The following is a 20,250-nucleotide window of genomic DNA, read 5'->3' as shown; positions in this document are numbered from 1 at the left end:
AGACATGGAAGATACAAAAAACCAAAATCAAACTTCTAGAGATGAAAACCTCCCGTGCTTGAGATGAAAAATATACTGGATGGGATTGACAACAGATTAGACATTGCGGATGAAAAGATTAGGTATTTTAAAAGCATAGAAATAGAAAAAAAAAAAAACCTGAGTGTTTAAACGTGACAAATTCATAGCAATAAACCACTTGTATTAGAAGTTCTTATCAAATCAGTGACCTCAGCTTCTACCATAAAAAACTGAAAAAGAAAAGCAAGTGAAACCCAAAGTAAGCAGAAGAAAGACAATAATAAATATCCAAGCAGAAACAGTGAACAGAAATAGAAAACAAGGAAACAGTAGAAAAACCTCAATAAAACTAAAAGTTTGATCTCTGAAACAAATAAAATTGATCTCAAGCCAGTCTGATTATGAAGAGAGAAGTTACGAATTATCAGAATCAAGAATGAGAGAAGTAGCATTACTACAGATTCAACAAATATTGAAATGGACAATAAGGAAATATTATGAAAAACTTCATGCCAATAAACTCAAAAACTTAGATGAAAATGGACAAATTCCTGGAGAGACACAAATTACCAAAGTTCACTAAAGAAAAAAAAGGTAAACTGAAGAGTACTGTATCTGAGAAGAAAATTCCAAGCCCAGATGGCTTCACTGGTGAATTCTATCAACGTTTTAAGGAAGAAATAACAGTTCTACACAAAACTCAAAAATTGAAGTGGGGAACTCCTTCCCTATTCATTCTAGAAGTTACAATTAACATGATATAAAAAATAGACAAAGACATTACAAAAATTATACAGAGACCAATATACATCAGTAATACAGATGTAAAAATTAGGAAGAAAGTTTTAGCAAATTGAATCTAACAGTATATCAGAAGGATAATTCTGGTCATGATTAATTATCATGGAATTTACCCCAGAAATGTGTAAGTCAATCACTGTAATTCACCATATTTGTTAACTAATAGAAAGCATTTGACAAAATCCAACACCCTTTCCGAATTTAAAAAAAAAAAAAAAAAAAAAAAAAACTCAGCAAAGAAGAAATAAAAGGGAGCTTAAAAGACATCTAAGGAAAATCTATACCTAATACTTAGTGATTAGTTACTGAATAATTTTTCCTTAAAATCAGGAGCTAGAAAGTGATGTTTACTCTCAACACTTTTGTTCAGTGTTGTATTTTGTTCAGTGTTGTATTTAAGGTTCTACCCAGTGCATTCTGGCAAGAAAAAGAAAGAAAAGAAAAAACATCTCAACTGGAAAGGAAAAAGTAAATCAGTTGTTATTCACAGATGACATGATCATCCATCTAGGAAATCTATTCAGAAAGCTACTAGAAATAATAACAGTTTGACAGTAATGCGAGATATGAGATCCATACGCAGAAAAAAAAAATTCTGTGCGAGCAGTGGGCATTTGGAAATTGAGACTTAAAAAACACTACCTAGCAGCCCCTGGGTGGCTCAGTGAGTTAAGTGTCTGCCTTCGGCCCAGGTCATGATCTTAGGGTCCTGGGATTGAGTCCCACATAGGGGAAGGTGGATATCACTGTTCAACAGTGAGTCTTTTGCCCCTTCCCCCAACCCCTGCTTGTGCTGCTCACTCTCTCAAATAAATAAATAAAATCTTTTAAATAAATAAAAACACCATATATAATAGCAACAAAAATATGATCTACTTTGAGTAAATGACAGAAATGTGAAAGACTTCTACATTGGAAATCACAAAAACACTGAAAGAAATTTTTAATAACCTGAATAAATTGAAATATGTACCTTGTTCATGGGTCAGAAAATTCAATATTAAGATACCAGTTCTCCCAAAATTGATCTATAGATTTGAGGCAACCTCACAAAATCTCAGTGGAAATTTTTGGGGGGAAATTTATTCTAAAATTCATGTGGAAATGCATGGGACCTAGAATAGGCAGGACAACTCTGAAAAAGAATTAAGTTTTACCACCTGATTTTAAGAATTACTATAATGCTATGTTGACCAAAAGAACATGGTATTGACATCAAATTAGATAACTAGATCAATAGAACAGAGTATAGAGTTCAGAAATACTCCCACACATATATGGATAACTGACTTTTGATGAAGACAATGCAATTGAGAAATGATTGCCTTCCCAACAAATTATGCTGGAAAAATTGGATATTAAAATACAAAAAATGAGCTTTGATCCATACTTCACAGTACATATAGCAATTGACTCAACATGTATCATAGACCTACACATAAATCCTAAAACTATAAAACTTTTAGAGGGAACCTAAGAGAAGATCTTTGTTAACTTGGGTTTGGTAAAGATTTCTTAGCTACAACACCAAACTCACCATCCATAAAAGAACAAATTGACAACTTCAACAAAATTTAAAACTTACGCTCTTCAAAGACATTTAAGAAATAAAAATATAAGCCACAGTCTAGAAGAAAACCTTGGCAAAACATGTATCTATCTATAAGGGAGTTATATCCAGAATATGTAAAAGCTCTTAAAAGTCAAACAAGATAACCCAATAAAAGCATGGGCAAAATATTTGAACAGCTCCTTCACCATGAAAAGATTTTGTTCAGCATTATTAGGCCTTACAGAACTGTAAGTTAAAACCATAATGAGAGAAAAAAAAAACCATAATGAGATACCATAAATACTTAACTAGAAAGGCTAAAATTAAAAAGAACACTAGGGCAACTTGGTGGTTCAGTCAATTAAGCATCCAACTCTGTCTCAGCTCAGGTCTGTATCTCAGGGTCATGAGTTCAAGCCCGCTGTTTGGTTCCATGCTCAGAGGGGTCTACTTCTTCTCCCTCGCCCTCTGCTCCTCCTGCTTGCACTTGTGCTCACATTCTCTCTCAAATAAATTTTAAAAAAGGAAGAAGAAGAAGAATACCATGTCAAGTTCTCACAAGGATATAAAGGGTCTAGAACCCCAATACACTACTAGGACTATAAACAAACAAACAAAAAAAAAACAGTACAACCACTTTGGAAAACAGCTTAGCAGTTTCTTTAAAAGTTAAACATTCCTAAACTGAAGACCTACCATTCTATTCCTAGTTTTTTAACTCAAGAGAGAAGGAAATTGATATTCATAATTGTTTCATTTGTATTAGCCAAAAACCTGGAAACTACCTACATGTCCATTAACAGATGAGTGAATGATCAAATAACAATATATCCATACAGTAGAATAAAACTCATCAATGGAAAGGAATGAAAAGTTGATAACATTCAATATCATGGATGAATCTCAGTAATTATACTGAGTGAAATAAGCCAAGCCAAAAAAAAGTTTACAAAATTGTATAATTGCACTTAAATAAAACTAAAGAAAATTTAAATTAACCAAGGTTGAGAGAAGGCAAATCAGCATTTACTTGGTTATGGGGGTTCGAGAAAGAACAAGAGAAGGTTTTCCCATGCAAGCACAAGGAAGCATGAGTGATGGCTATGTTCATTATCTTGATGATGGCAATGATTTCACAGGTATATGTTAAAATTTTATACTTTAAGTATGTGCAGTTTGTCGTATGTCAGTTACCTTAATAAAGCTGTTTTTAAAAATTCATGGCTCCAGAACTTTTTATTGTCATGGAGAGGTGGTTAGTCCAAACTATATGTTTATAGATTGAAATAACTAAATTGATTTTTACAACATTATTCTAACCATATCTTGAGTAAAAACATGAGCAAAGTGTACAAGTTATCTTTTCAAACTGACAATTTGTTTTTATTTTTGAATTTAAATAAAAAACATAATTTTAAATAAGAGTTGGAACATATGAATTATTTCAGTTTAAACAATTTGTTACTGTCCTAAGCACCTTAATACTGTAATTTATAAACAAACTCCCAAATACTCACTGAACAAAATTTTTGACAGTTTATTACTGTGCTCATCTTGGAAGATATTTATTTAGACTTGGTATTTTTATAACATAGGATTTTCTTAATCAAAATTATTAAAATCTGATTGATGTATTAAAAAGAGTTTAGTGATAAAGCATATTCATTGACCCATAAAATCAGTCCTAAATTTTACCCCATAAGTTTATTAACACACATGAAAAATGAAACCCAAGAGTTCAACATCAGATTTGTTTTTGTATATTCATATTTTAGGGTAGTTTAAAAGTTCCAGATACTATTTCAGACATACAGTTTACTATTATTAGATGTAGAAATATATCATAGAAAATACAAGTCTATTTTAGATTTTGCTAGCATTATTCGTCATTAAAATTAATCCTTCTAAGTAGTAAATTTAATCGTAGGTAAAATCCTTATTTAAATACAAGCAAAAAAAAATCTGTAGATACTATTTAATGTTGTTGTAATATATGCTTTTTTAAAATCAGTGTTTCTCCCCAAATTTTAATACTGAGACTGCAGACTATAAGGAACCCCTACTTTTAAACTTCCTTTAAAGATAATCTATTCATATTATTGATCTACTGATAAATGATTTCCACATTTCCTAATTTTCATCTTTTGTGTGAAAGGAGTTTTTCTCTTTTAGTGTTTGTATCATTGGGTGTCTACTCTTGGCACTTTATATGTTCATTATCTTTAATCCTTGGAACATTCCAGGAGTAGATATTATTACCTCTTCTTTTTAAAGCTGAGGAAACCAGTTCTTTGTGAAACTGATTTGCCTAAAATGTCTCTGTGAATAAAAGGCAGAGATGAGAATCAGACCCAAGTCCATGTGTTTCCAAAGTTCATTCTCATTCCAGTAATTCCTACACTATATAAATGACTCTTCATTTATAAATGTAATTTTTTATATTTGAATTTGTAAAATTTAAGCTCATTAAATACCAAATAAATTAAGAGCTGTAATTCTAAAATAAATGTTTAAATGCATATCTACATACTATCACTTGTTACATGTCATATTACCCTTCTGATTTAGCATAAAAGACACTCAGATGATAGCTGTTTGCCATTTTTGTTTTATCAATAGATACAGTTTAAATTGGAATCTGTTGTAGTACAGTATAAAAATGATCGGGAATTTGCCTAAAATCACCTTTGTTATATAATGTAATATAAATTTGAATTAAATAATAGTTATCAGTATATTCATTAGTAAGTTTTAACAAGTTTGACTTACTGACTTCAGGAGATTTTTTTTTTATTGTGACAGACAGCAGTTATGTTTATTGTGATGAATACTGAGTAATGTATAGAATTTTTGAATCATTATGTTATACACCCAAAATTAATATAACATTGTGTGTTATACTTTAAGAATGAAAAAGAACAATAAATAAACTGGACAAAAGTTTTCCTAAACAAAGATGAAAAACCAGAAGCAAACATCAACAGGGCCTTTGGCGACTATATTTTTTGAACACGTCTCCTTTGCCTGCTAGACTTCCCTGTATTTTCTATCTCACTGATACTAACCTACTTTCTTGTAAACTTTTAGGCTTTTAAAATATATGTAAAAATAATCTCATGCTAAACTGATATTTGACATATCTAAATAACCACGCTTACTTAATCAGTACCATCTTTTCTTTTTAATTAAAGTCTTTTGTAGAAACAATAGTCCCTTTTGTGTGCATCTTTCCTGTATATTTCTGAAATGCAGGGGGAGGGTCTAGACAATCTTCCACTTTCAGGAGATTTTTCATTCTAGTTTTGTTCCACTTTGTAGAATTTCAGAGGAAAAAAAAATGTACAGGCTTCAATTCACTTCATTATAAATGAAGCTCTTGTTTATATTGTATTAACAATTATGTCTTCCCATTTATAATCTGGTTGGAGAAACAACATTAATATGAATAACTTTAAAGTAAAATCTTTGAACATCCTTAATTAATTTTCTTAGCCCAGCCCTAAGGAAGAAACTAAAAAATACATGCTTCATCTTTAACTATAATAATGTAAAACCAAATACAGCAGAACACCTATACAGAACCAATAATGTACTTGTCTTTTGTATCATAGCTACCAAAATATAGCTTTTGTATCATAGCTACTACTCTTAAGTGGGCAAAAATGCAATCCCAAAGCCACACTATACTTTTACTTTGATTCTAAAGCTTCCCAGACCTGCCTTATAAATAATGGTGCTACCATTCTTCTCTTAAAGAAACTCCTCTTCCCTCTCTATGTATAATTTACAAAGTCAATAACATGTCAGCAACCTTTACTGTCTCCTGAGTTAGTTTTACCATTTCTGTGCTCTAAAGAATGATAATTTCAGACAATAGAGAAAGAATCCTTCCTATCTCCCTGCCGAATTTCTGGAATCCCAGGTGTGTGTTGGCATAATTCTCTTCCTAGGCTATGTTTACGAAAAAAGAAGTTGATGTGTCTTTCTAAATTACTAGTTTTCTGACTCAGCTGAAAGTGATAATTCCAGAACTGTGTATCACCATCATTACACTAAAGTAGCTTTTCTTCTTTCTAATGTAGGAGGACCTAAGTTTTAATCCAGTTATCAATTTTTGATGTTAGGAATTATGGGAAAATTTTGTCATACTGATTGGAATTTTCTTAAGATTAAGCAAGAATATAATTTTTGCTTGAAATGTAAGGAAAATAATCTAGCCAAAGTAGCAAACAGCAAGTTAGTTTTAGTCAATTTAGTCTTAACTGTTTCATTAAGTCAGTAGGTGCTGGATCTAGTCATTTGAAATGGGCTCATTGTCTGTGACATCAACAGGTAATGTTATAAGCTTAAATTAGAGTTTACAGTGATGGTTTTGTGAATTATAGTTTAGTTTCCCTGTAACTTTACCAATTACAATTTGTTTTGATTTTAAAGGAGATGTTGGGTGAACTCTTCACTCCTCTAGAAACACCTGAAGCACCAAACAGGGGATTCTTTAAAGGCTTATTTGGAGGTGGTGCACAATCTCTTGATAGAGAAGAACTGTGTAAGTTGATTTATTTAATTCAGATACTGTATCTGTAAATTTGAAACATTCAAAGCATTTAAATTCTTCTTATATGTATAAATTATGTACACCTTTTTCCTCTTTGTCACAATTACCATATCCATGTTTTTAGCAAAAATATATAAAAGGTTTTTTGTGTCATTTTAACCCAAGTCGGGGGAATATTTTACTCAGGGAACCAAGAGGAGAATAGCTTTAGGTGGTTAAAAAGGAGTATTCATAACTTTAAATGAATAGCTTACAAAGTATTTTATTTTCATCAAATGTGATTCTTATTATTTCAATTCTATAATTTACTTTAATTGATGACCTTAACTTTGAAAAAGTTTTTAACCTAAACATTCATTTTACAATACCTCCAGAACTATTATCATTGCACTAGAAGATTATTTAAAATAGCAAAGTCTTGTTCATTTACTGCCTTCTGCATAATTGGCACAGAGTAGAAATTGGTCCTTGAATGAACTAATAATAAGTCAATGACTGTTTGACACTTCTTTCAAATAGGAGCTGTTATGTCCTTAATTTTTTTTCTTTTTATTCTCTTTCTGTTTTGCTAAAATACTATAGAATTTTCCTTTTGTGTTTGAATGACTAATTAGAAAAACTGTAAGATTAAATATCAGTAAGTAGCAGTGCAATGCAATTTAATTTTCAAAATTTACCCAGATTATCGATCAATCATCTTGGTACTAAGGATCAGTCAGTTTTAATTCATTTTGAAAAATGAAGACTGTTGTTTAAGTTATGGGGGACTGATAATTTGGAATAACATTCTCACCAAAGATAATTGATAAAGTTACACAAAATTTAAAATTTTTTTTTTTTTTTTTAGTTCTTAAAAACATCAAAGAGCTAACAGTATAGTAAGGATATGGGGAAGGATAAGAACCCAGAGTGCTGAGTCTGGCAGACTGAGGCCACTTTGACCCTGGAATACTTTGCTAATCTGAAGTGGGAACCTGAGATACTAAACTGTGTTCATACTAGCAAGGAGGGCTCCTACAAGGAGCAAGCGTAGGGATCTTGTTAAACAACTTCTCCTCTTTGAAAGGACATTTACGAGTAAAGGTGAACTGGAAATCAGTCAGCCCTCACACACACAGACTGAGCTCAGCTTTAAATTATCTGAATGTCCCAGAAAGCTTTCAACCTTAGTTAAGTATTTTTACAGACTGTTCAAGTCCCTAGCACCTGGCAGAAGCAATTGAAAATGTGTTCTAAAGGAAGATAACATATTCCAAGTCCTCAAATTATTTGTAGAAATAATTTTTCAACTATGTCATCAAAGTTAACCATGAACACTAGTAATCAACACCATGAACAATGAAACAAAAAAGGCAGAAGCAAATCACAGGTACTTCAGATATTAGAATTATCAGACATAAACTGTAAAATAGTTATGCATATTGTATGTTCACATTCACCATGTCTGAACATTTTGTCAGATAGCTGAAAACTCTAAAAATCAATACCAACAAATATGTAAAAACTAAAATGAAGTTCTGGAACTGAAAGATTAAAAAAACAAAATTAAAATCTGAGTGGATAAATTTAACCACAAATGAGACACAACTGAAGAGAAAATTATATAGCTTGAAGATAGTCAAAATAGACCATCTAGAATGTAGTACAGAGAAACAAAAAAGATGTAAAATACAAAGAAGATAAATAGAAGTTGCAGTGAGAAGATCTAACATATGTTAGACTTCTCAAGAAAGAAATAGGAAAGCATGTAAAGAAGCATCAATATGTAAACATACATGACTGGAAATTTTTCAGAATTGATAGAAGATACTAATTCACATATTGAGGGAAACCTAATGAATTCCAAGAGTATATATATTTTTTTAATTCACAGCTAGAGGGGTGCCTGGGTGGCTTAGTCGGTTAAGTGTCTGACTTTTGGTTTTGGCTCAGGTCATGATACCATATTCATGGAATTGTCTCCTGCTTTGGGCTCAGCATGGAATCTGCTTGGGATTCTCTTTCTCTCTCTCTCTGCCCCCTCAACTATCTCTCTCTCTTTTTCTCTCTCTCTCAGATAAATAAATAAATCTTAAAAAGTCAAAGCTAGGGGCGCCTAGGTGGCTCAGTGGGTTAAGCCTCTGCCTTTGGCTCAGGTCATGATCCCAGGGTCCTGGGATCGAGCCCCGCATCAGGCTCTCTGCTCAGCGGGGAGCCTGCTTCCCCCTCTCTCTCTCTGCCTGCCTCTCTGCCTATTTGTGATCTCTGTCTGTCAAATAAATAAATAAAATCTTTAAGAAAAAAAAAGTCAAAGCTAGATATGTTAAATGAAAATAGAGTATATCAAAGACGAAAAGAAAATCTTCAAGGTGACTAGAAGAAAATGAGGTATTTTTTAACAAGCAATAGACTGACTTCTCAACAGTCAAAGATAGAAAATATACTTCAGGAATGAGACTTTTAAACAACTTGCCACCACACTAAAGGGAACTCTAAAAGCTGTACTTCACGTAGAGGGAAAATAATCCTTCATGGAATGTCAGAGCTGTAAGAAACAATGTTCTAGAAAGAAAGTAGCAGGTGCATGCATAAATATAATATTTATGAACTGTAAAGCAAAATCTTGTAGTATGTGTATACACATATAAATAAACTGTGACCCAAAACACATAAAATCAAGGGAGTCACAAAGGGTAATGAATTTAAAGTGAAATGAGATCATACATTCTTTGAGAGTCTTTTTAAAAATATCTAGCAGCATTAATAAGGATGCATGTGAAAATTTCTAAGGGTGACCTCTACAACCTAGTACATAACTTCCAGGTGAATAGCAGGAAAATCACAATCCTTCCAAAATAAGGCAAGAAAGGTGGAGAGAAAGAACACAAAACAGGTGAGATAAATAGAAAGCACATAAGGGACTGTAGACTTAAATATAAATAACCATAGTAATTATGTCCCATTTAAAAGGCAAAGGTTATCCAACTGACCTTAAGAAGAAAGAAATATACTTTGTTTACAGCAGACATATTTAATACAGATATTTAAATTTAAAAGAAAAACATGAGCACAAATGAAGACTCAGCTGGTTTAGCTGTATTAATATCAAAATGTAAACATTAAGGCTTTATTGAATACACCTTATATTTTCACTTCAAAATACATAAAGAAACAATGACATGACTACTAGAAGAGACCATTTCCCAATCATAGCAGGGAACTGCTAATATGCCCCTTGATTGAGATATAAAAGCAGACAACAGTGTCTTCTAGTAAAAGATACAGAAGACATGAACAACACAATTAATGAACTTAAACCTAATGAAACATACACAGGATGTTCATAAAATATATTTGTAGGGGCACGCCTGGGTGACTCAGTGGGTCAAAGCCTCTGCCTTTGGCTCAGGTCATGATCTCAGGGTCCTGGGATGGAGCCCCGCATCGGGCTGTCTGCTCAGCAGGGAGCCTGCTTCCTCCTCTCTCTCTCTCTCTGCCTGCCTCTCTGCCTACTTGTGATCTCTGTCAAATAAATAAATAAAATCTTTAAAAAGAAATATATATATATATATATTTGTAGGGAAATTATAGATGTATATTGAATTATTTTGGAGTAAGATGTCATGTCTATAATGAATTTTGAATATTTTATTTAAAAATTTTACCTGAAGACACTCACATAGCAAAAAATGTTATCTATTACCAAAATTAGATAATGAGTGTATGAATGTTTATGATATAGTTCTTTTACTTTCCTGTATATTTGAAACTTGGCATTTTAAAAAGTTGGGGTTTAAGTTAACCATATATTAAGTGATTTTTAAAAAACAAAATTTCAAGGGATTAAAATCAATTAAGCATTTGTGATCTAATCACAATGCAGTTATGCTTATAATTAATAACAAAGCTAATTTTAAATCCCCATATTCAAAAATTAAGAAATAAACTTTTTTTAATAACCCATGTGTCAAAGAACTGATAACCATTGGTATGCATCTAAAGTAGTAGTGACATTTATAGCCTTAAATATATATATAATATTACTTGAAAAGAAAATGTGAAAATGAGTGAACTGAACATCCGTCTCTAAAAGGTAGAAAACACTGCAAAATAAACCAAAGAAAATAGAAGGTAATAAGATAGTAATGACTTAGTAAGCAAATACAAAATTGAAAAAAAAATCAACAAAACCAAAAGTTGATTCTTTAAAAACTTAATAAAATTGATAAATCTTTGGTGAAACTGAGCAAAAAAAAAAAAAAAGGAAAGGAAGAAGAAAGGAAGGCATAAGTGAACACTATCAGGAATGAAGAAAGATAAAGAATGTAACTGCCCTACTTAAAGTATCAAAGCCAGCAACTTGTTGAATCTATTTTTCTGAAGCCCTATCTCTCTCTCCCCATAGCTGGAAAGAGCTCTTTGCTTGTGATTACAATGGGTTTACCTGGATGGTCTGTCTCCAGCTCCTTAACTTAATCACATCTGCAGCATTTCGTTTCCTGTGTGAGGTAACATAATCACAGGCTCCAGGAATTAGAGTAAGATCATCTTTTAGAGGAGTGGGGGACATTATTCTGTCTACCACAATCATATCAAAACAAACAAAAGAAGTCAGATACTTAGAAATAAATCTTAACAGATGTTTAGGACTCTGTGGGGAAAACAGGTAATTATATAACTTTGTTGACAGAAGTTAAAGACCCAAGTAAAAGAAATATATCATGTTCATGCAGTAGAAGATTCAGTAAAAGGCAACAATTCTCCCAAAACTGATTTCTGCATTCACAGATATACACTAAATGAAGACCTTCTCAAAATCACCTTCCCCCCCAAATTTTAAACTGATGGTAACCTTCAGATGGAAATTCAAAATGTCTTACCTCTTCTATTTAGCCTCATATTAGAAGTTTAAACTAAGACAATTAGGCAAGAAAAGGAACTGAAGGGCATCCAGATTGGAATGGAAGAAGAAAAATCTGTATTTGCAGATGACATAATCTTGCAAATAGACAATTTTAAGGAAGCCACACCAAAAAAAAACCAAACAAACAAGTAACAAGTTCAGCAAGATTGCAGGATACAAAATCAATATAAATAATCAATTTTATTTCTTCTATGTACTAGCAATGAACAAATCAAATATTAAATTAAGAAAATAGTTCCATTTATAATAGCATCAAAAAGATAAAATACTTGGGAATAATTTAACAAAAGAAGTGTAAAATGAACTAAAAACTTCAAAACATCATTTAAAGATATTAAGTCATAGAGAAATGGATTGATATCCTGTGTTTATGGGTTGGAAGTTTAAATAGCGGGAAGATGGCCATGGTCCCCAAGTTGATCTATGCATTCAACACAATCCCTGTCAAAATACCAGCTCTTTTTTTTTTTTTTTTGAAGAAAGAATGCTCCTAACATTTTTATGGAAATGGAAAGGATCCAAAATAGCCACATATACACAAAAAATTTTTTAAAGAAGATAAATGACAGAGAACTCAACATCTTTCAATTTCTGAGGTTACTGCAAAACTATAATTATCAAGATAGTGCAGTACTGGCATAAGGAGAGGTGCACAGACCAATGGAATAGAACTGAGAATCCAGAAATAAGTCCATACATTTATGGTTAATTGATTTTCTACAAGGATGCCAAGAAAATTCGAAGGTAAAAGGATGGTCTTTTCAACAGATGGTGTTGGGACAACTGGATATCCACATGCAGAAGAACGAAGTTGATTCCTCCCTCCCACCATTCACAAAAATTAACTCAAAATGGATCAAAGACCTTAATGTAAGAGCTAAAACTGTAAAAGCCATAGAAGAAAACATAGATATAAATCTCTGTGACCTGAAATTAGGCAGTGATTTTTTAGGTATGACACTGAAGTCATAAGCAACCAAAGGAAAAACAGATAAATTGAATTTCATTAAAATTAAAAATCAACACTCTCAAGAAAGTGACAAGACAAACCACAGATTGTGCTAAAATATTATAAATCTTATATCTGATACATCTGAAATCTGATAAAAGTCCAATATTCAAAATATATGAAGAATTCTTACAACTTAACAATAAAAAGACAAATAGCCCAGTTTTTAAGTGGCAAAGGTTTGAGTAGACAGTATTCCAGACAAAATATACAAATGGCCAATAAACATATAAAAGGATGTACAAAATCGTTTCTCATTAGGGAAGCACAAATCAAATATCACTTCACACTAGAATGGCTATAATCAAAAAGATGTTAGCAAGAATGTAGAGAAATTGGAACTCCTACATTGCTGGTGGAAATGTAAAAATGACAGACCCTCTTGGAAAACTGGCAGTTCCTCAAAAAAATAAACATAAAGTTATCACGGGACTCATCAATTCCATTCCCAAGTATATACCCAAGAGAACTGAAAACACATATTCACACAAAAACTTGTACAAATGTTCATAGCAGCATTATTCATAACAGCCAGAAAGTAGAAACAACTCAAATGTCCATCAGCTCATGAACTGATAAACAGAATGTCTTATCTCCATACAATGGACTATTACTCAGTGATCAGGAAGAATGAGGTGCTGATGCATGCTACAACATGGTTGAACCTTGGCAACATTAAGTGAAAGAAGCCAGACGCAAAGACCCATATTGTATGAATCCATTTATATGAAATGTTCAGAATAGAACTTATAAAAACAGAGTAGATTATTGATTGACAAGGACTGAGAAGGGAGGGATGGGAAGTGACTGCTAATAATTAGTATAGGGCTTCTGTTCTTGTTTTTGTTTTTGAAGAAAATGCTCAGGAATTAGTGATGATGGTTGCACAACTTTCTGAATAAACTAAAAGTTGCTGAAGTGTTCAGGGACAAATTTATGGTATGTGAATTATGTTTCTAAAGAAAAATATATGCTGAGGGAAGAGGAAAAATCTGACCTCATTCTTTAACAGAATTTAAGACTTGCAGTAATATAGGTATTAGGTAATCAAGGTCTGGATTATGTAGGGAAAGGAAGGAGTGAATTTCTGAGATCTTTTGAAGGAAAAATTTGGTCTATTTGTAAATGACAAGATAAATGGAAAGAAGGGGATGTAGCATATGGATACTGAAATAGAATAATGAATAAATTCTTCATTTTTCTTCTAAGCTTAAGCTTAGTATTTAAAGTATGAGAAAGCATGGAATAAATAAACTAAATCAAATCTGTACATTTAATTTATCTTTAATTTTTTCCAGACCTAATAGTAATTTTTTACAATTATGTAAACTGGTTTCATTATGTCCATCATTCATTGTGACAAATTATCACTAGTCCCTTTTTTACACAAATTTTATTACATAAACTAATATAGAGTAGAAAATTAGTATACATTCTGGTTTTGCATATTTAAAAAACTATCTAAAAGTTATTAAAATCCTATAAAAACATTATGAAGTGAAATATATAAATATTTCAATTACATTGTTACTGCACCTAAAAATTGTGTTTTAATGTTATATAGTAGGATTTTTATATTAAAATTTTCATTTGAATTTCTCTTTCACTTATCAAATCTGTTCAGTTGGAGAATCATCCTCAGGAAAGGCCTCAAGAAGTCTTGCACAGCATATCCCTGGCCCTGGCGGCATTGAAGGCGTGAAAGGAGCAGCATCTGGAGTCGTTGGTGAATTAGCACGAGCCAGGTTGGCACTAGATGAAAGAGGGCAGAAACTTGGTGACCTGGAAGAAAGAACTGCAGCTATGTTGTCCAGTGCAGATTCATTTTCTAAACATGCACATGAGGTATGTCTATCAAACAAATATTTAAACAAAATAACCTCGGTAAAGCAAGTATGAAAATTGTTGTTTTTTTTTAATAGCTATTATATTTCTACACAAGGACTTTCATTTATCCTCTGTACAATTGCAAATTCCTGATTTTTGCCACCAGAGGGAGCTATGACAAGAATATGTTTCAGTAGCCTTTGGTCTCTTACTGAAGTTTATGAATTATGAAGGAAGCTGCTCACCTTCAGGCTTTTTGTAAACAAAGTCAATGATTTTGCAGCTGTTTTTAGGGAATGCAGAGGCCTCTGATTTTACTACTAACTTCTAAAAAAGAAAATAGTTTGCCTCTCTTCATTGTTTAGGTTGATCTATATAACTAAAATTGACAAATATTTTTATTTAAATAAACAATACTAAATCTATCTGTAGACTAGTTCACACAGAGGGTGAATGAGATGCATTTTTGCAACAGATTTATCCTGATGACTTTGGAAATCATGGGACCTTAGAAATGAATGCTGTAAAAAAGGGATCCCTAGCTGGCCTTATAAGTATACTTTATTCGCCAGCATAGTAACACCTTAGAAAATGACCTTAAAGGCCGTTAGGTAGAATATAGATCTTCATTTTGACACAGAGGTCTGCCACTCTGTGATGCCTTACACTGGGTTACTTCACACACTTAGTTCCTAGCCTAGTCCTTGAGGACATTTTTAGTTTATTATCTGAAGGAACCGTATTAGGGTTATTTTTACATTTGAGTACCCAATCTATCAGTAATAGCTCTCTAAATTTTTCGATCAAAAGTCATCATTTCCTTGCTCAAGAATGCTGACACTGGAATGCATGAAAGAGGTCACTTGACCTGAGAGAGATTTGTCCAGGGCTTCAAAGAGATTTGGAGATCCCTTGTGAGTCCTTGTACTAAGCTAACACACACCTCAGATATAGGCTAGTGGCCTTGGTCAAGAATTTTGTTGGCATAACCCTGCATCTGACTGTGAAATTAACATTTCAGCCAATTTCAGAATATACACACTCTAAGTATTTAGCAAAGAGCTCAGATTCAGACTGATAGCTTTTCCCTTCTATCAAAAGATATTTGTGAGCCATATTTGAGAGTCTGTAAAGATAATATATTGAGGTGGTTAAATCCATGGATTCTTAAATCAGACAGTGTGGGCTCAAATCCCAGTTTCACCATTGTGTTACCTTTGGTATCCCGTATAAGCCTTATTCTCTTTATTTATAAGATGAGGAGAATAATAATCTCTAACCACAGAGCTGTGAGGACCAAATGAATTCATGTAAGGAAGGTGTGCTATACAGTGCCTATCTCAGAGTAAGTGCTCAGTAAGTTTTGGATGGCAGCAAGAGTACTGATGTCAGCCTTCCATTCACCAGGCTTTTTAACCATTATTTTTAGTTCAAATCAGAGAACTGAAAGTTACCTTATTTGTAATGTATTAGCTTAGGTCACCAAAGAATATACTGAAGTGACGTTTAATTATGTCACATTTCTAAAAAATAAGAGGACCTTCTAGGCTATAGTTCTTAAATAGTTCTGGTCTTTTCTCTAAATGGAACAGTTCTTATTGCTTTCAGTGTAAATTGATATGAAGTAAGCAATATAGTAACGCTATAGAATGTTTCAGGATAATAGAATGTTTTGGAAAATTATAGAAATCATTTATAACATAAATGTTTTGCCATTTTTAAAACACTTTCTGTGTTTTCTCCCCTTTAGATGATGTTGAAATACAAAGATAAGAAGTGGTACCAGTTCTGACAGCCAGAAATCCAACTAAGTCCAACTTCAGCGAGAAGGAAAAGGAATTTTCCTTTTTTATTTTATTGATTTCACTTTAGGAAAGTTAACATTAAAGGGATGTTCGTCACTGGATACCGTTCTTTCCTAGCACAATCATGCACTGTTTTACCTCAGTCATGTGGCTTTACCTGAGGAGTGTCCACACACACTCAAAGTGGAGTAGGTGGTATGTGCCGGCTATGAGTTGACAGTTTGGAAACTAAGCAGGTCACTTGTTACAAATGAAGAAACAAAGGGGAATGTGGAGGAAACCTGGCAGGGACTATTCCTGGATCATTCCTGTATTAAACTTTCATATGCCAAAAGATTTTGTGCTGTTGTATCTGCCATCAGTGTTTGACCTCTTTGAGGGAGAGACAGTAAGTCAGAAGTCCTGAAGCTGAAGTAGTTATGTTTGTGTCATTGACTGAATTATAAACAGCTGTCTTGGACTTTCCCTCCCTTAAACTGAATGGTCATCAGTATCATTAGTGAAAAAGAAACAAACTGTTTGTTACCATATCTTTAGACAGATAAGCTGAATGGTGGGCTTTAAATAATAAAAACATACACATAGTTGACTTGTGTATGGGCTACTCTTGGATTCTTGTTATTGTATACTTGTGTTTAGTCCATATTTTGTCAAAAGCAAAACAAGGTGATAACATCACTTTTCATTGAAAAGAAAAGTGTAGAGCATGACTGAACTGCTCATCATTCTGGGAGTTTCCATGTAGTGGCTATACAGTGTGGAAAGTGAGAAAAACCTCCATTGTGGTGAGGAGAATACTTCAATGTCCCTTGTCCTCGTTCTCATTAATTCAGCTAAAGGTGGATTTGACCAAAATAGCTACTGGTTAAATTTGTAGAAATGTTGAAATTGGCTAAGTTTTTAATTTTGCTTGAATTTTTATAAAATGTTTAACCAAATGTACCTTTGCATTATTTAATTAAAATTGCTAAAAAAAATGTTTCATTATTTCAGTAAAATGCTCAGCTCCCTTTTTAAAATACCCTTTATTTGCTAACAGTTCCAGTACACTCAGGTGATGAGCCAATTAAATCTTAGTGCACATGCTGTCGCATGGAAAATTAACAAGCATCTGTTGTCAATAATTATCTATATAAGAGTCTTAGTCTGATGACCTACAAAATATTTTCTGTAGAAATATACTATAAATCTGTACATGTCCTTTTGAGGTTTTAAAAAGCCAAAAGGAAAGGAAAATATGTGCATTTTTGATAACTAAATTATTTCTGTATTGGAGTATAATGCAAGCAAGACTGTCAGTGAACAATAAATGATCCGTTCCTAGGACAGCATTGCAGACAGGGAAGAAATGACTTGGTAGACCTGGAAGTAAGTGATACCATAACACAGGCTCATCTGAGATGATTATTGGTGGTTCTTAAAGCAACAAAGGAAGAGCAAAATGGAAGCATTATACTTACTCTTAATGAAATTTAAATATTTTCTTCTATAAAAAATTGTTTAAAACATTTTCTTTTTTCATTAAGAGATAAACAGAGCACAAATTGATAGCAAACTTGATGGTTGCTTTTTCTATTCCATATGATCATTTAAGGTATGTGTAGAACATCTTAATTTCACACAGTCTGTTATGCATCTTTTCCTCTTTATTCTTTTCATTAATAAAGCTTTTATGTTTACGTTTTTATAATGTGCACTATGGGATACAAAAGTTTACATTAAATTTAATTTGAATATCATTAGGGAGGGACTAAATACATGTGATAATTGATCGAGCCAAAGTAGATATTTTAAAAGTAATCATTTTCAAAAGGTTTTGAATTTATAGAAAATACCTATGGATAACATGTTTCTGTTTAGTTAATGTCAGCAATATGGTGAAAAGTCAGAAGTTTACAGATGGCATATTTTGTATCCTATGTTATCTAACAAATCCGTTGTTCCATGATCTGTCACAGGAAGTAGTAGGCCCTTTTTTTAAGGTACAGTTTTGAGAATGTCATCAATAAAATTAACAGTTAAGGATTTGAAGTTGAGAAGCATTAAGTAAAATAATATACTGGTGGATTCCTCATTAGGTGGAAGGGCATGTTAGCTCCAATTATTTAATTTGCTCTGTTATTTTGTGTTAATTGTACATCAGCTTTATTTCTATGGTCATTTTTCCTGTTGTATATAAAATGAACTAATCTTGTAATTATTTTCAAATAGAGAAGTAGATACATTTATCTGAGATGGATTTTATAAGAAAATGTTAAATCAATATTTTGAGTTATTTTATTTTGTTTTTAAATTAATCTACAGATTATGCACAGCAAACCTAGAAGCTCACTTAGAACTAGAAAGCTTGAAGTATTTTTGAGAATAGGAAATAGCTTCTCCGAGTTATACTTGATTCAGTCTGTAGATAAGAGACAGTCTGCAGTAATAACTAACCCAGGGAATTTATTGTAATTTGAGAGATAACATCTCTTATTTTTTTCTTTTCAAGTGCAAAAAGTAAGTCACCAGCAAGCCAGGATTTCAGGAAAACAAACCAAAAAAAAAAAAAAAAAAAAGTCAAAAATAGAAAATATTAGAAAGATGAAAGATTTGTGTGTGCTTCCTGCATATCCTCATTTGAGGACATTATTCTTTGTTGCATTTGTCCTTGGCTCTAAAATCATTAAAGTATTTGTTAATTAGCAGCTTGTCAATAGGAAGTTGTTTCCCTGTATGTACCACATATCCAGTTCACTCTTCAAACTTAAACTCATATGTGTTTGCTTAGAAAGTTATTTGAAATCTTAGTACTCTGACAAATTCTGTATATTACATCCATTTGAAGTTTTGCATCATCTTAATCTCCTGGGTTTGCATTTCTGTTTAAAATGTGTTTTCAAAATGGTTATAGATATCACTGAGCTATGATTGACTTCTTAATTTGCTTTCTTTATGGATGTGAAAAAAATGCTGCTATTTTTCTATGTTATGTGTAGTATATTACAATTTAAGTACAGTACATTATAGTAAAGAAAGAAGCATTTCTTTTGCTTAGATCTTAATTGTAAGTTTCTCTGAAGTTCTTTTGTGTAGATATGTGAGTGTTTTAAACAAGTCTGAAAGTGTTACACATTTTTAGGTTACAGGGGGTGAAGGGAAGACAGCTGAGCAAAGGAAGATGGGAGACCCCCACAGAGTATAGAGTTTTACCCTGAGTTCCAGATTCCATATATGTTTTGCTGAAGGCATTTTTTCAATGACATTAGAAAAGCTATATCCAAAGGTAAATTTTTTGTGGCAAAGATTTATTTTACATTTTAACTTCGGGGATTTTGTTTATTTGTTTTTGCAAAATAAAGAGCACTGAACTTTAAACTTGAATTTTTTCTGCACTTTTTTAGGTAATGAAAACTTTTTATTATCATTTAATCCACATTTCTCAGTTAAAATCAAATGATACATATGTATAAAACATACCAAAATCATGAATATGCTGCTAGCTGCACCTTTAACAATTAAACTGATCATAGTCTTAAAACCTTTAATAGGGCTTTATATAGTTTTCAAGGAAAAAAATAGTAAAATAATTTGCTGTATGTTTCAGTGTTCTAGGTCTTAAATTATTGCAACACTTTCAGATTTGTTTTAAGATCATACAGTAACATGTTATATTTATACATACTGCTAGAGAATATACTTTTAATTTTAAAATGAAATTTTTATAAATGTACTCTTTAATTTTAAAAATGGTGAACTTGTTAAGTTTAAGTCAAAGTACTTATAAAGTATGTATAT

At 32.2% G+C, this 20,250-nt stretch overlaps 1 protein-coding gene across 3 annotated transcripts in view; it reads left to right on the top strand.

Moving 5' to 3' along the window:
• STXBP5 (syntaxin binding protein 5) overlaps positions 1 to 19,001 on the top strand; it is a gene marked incomplete at its 5' end in the record, with an annotated part of 170,167 nt that extends 151,166 nt beyond the window's left edge. For all 3 annotated transcript variants that reach the window (XM_080806086.1, XM_080806087.1, XM_080806088.1), the window contains 3 exons: positions 6,809 to 6,920; positions 14,466 to 14,686; positions 16,419 to 19,001. In XM_080806086.1, coding sequence (XP_080662212.1) covers positions 6,809 to 6,920; positions 14,466 to 14,686; positions 16,419 to 16,460 — 375 coding nt within the window. In that variant the 3' untranslated portion in view covers positions 16,461 to 19,001. The remainder of the gene's footprint in view (positions 1 to 6,808; positions 6,921 to 14,465; positions 14,687 to 16,418) is intronic.
• Between the last annotated feature and the right edge of the window lie 1,249 nt (positions 19,002 to 20,250).

The sequence above is a fragment of the Martes martes genome (assembly GCF_963455335.1).
Source record: "Martes martes genome assembly, chromosome: 6".
Lineage (NCBI taxonomy): Eukaryota > Metazoa > Chordata > Mammalia > Carnivora > Mustelidae > Martes > Martes martes.
This window is presented reverse-complemented; position numbering and strand designations above follow the sequence as displayed.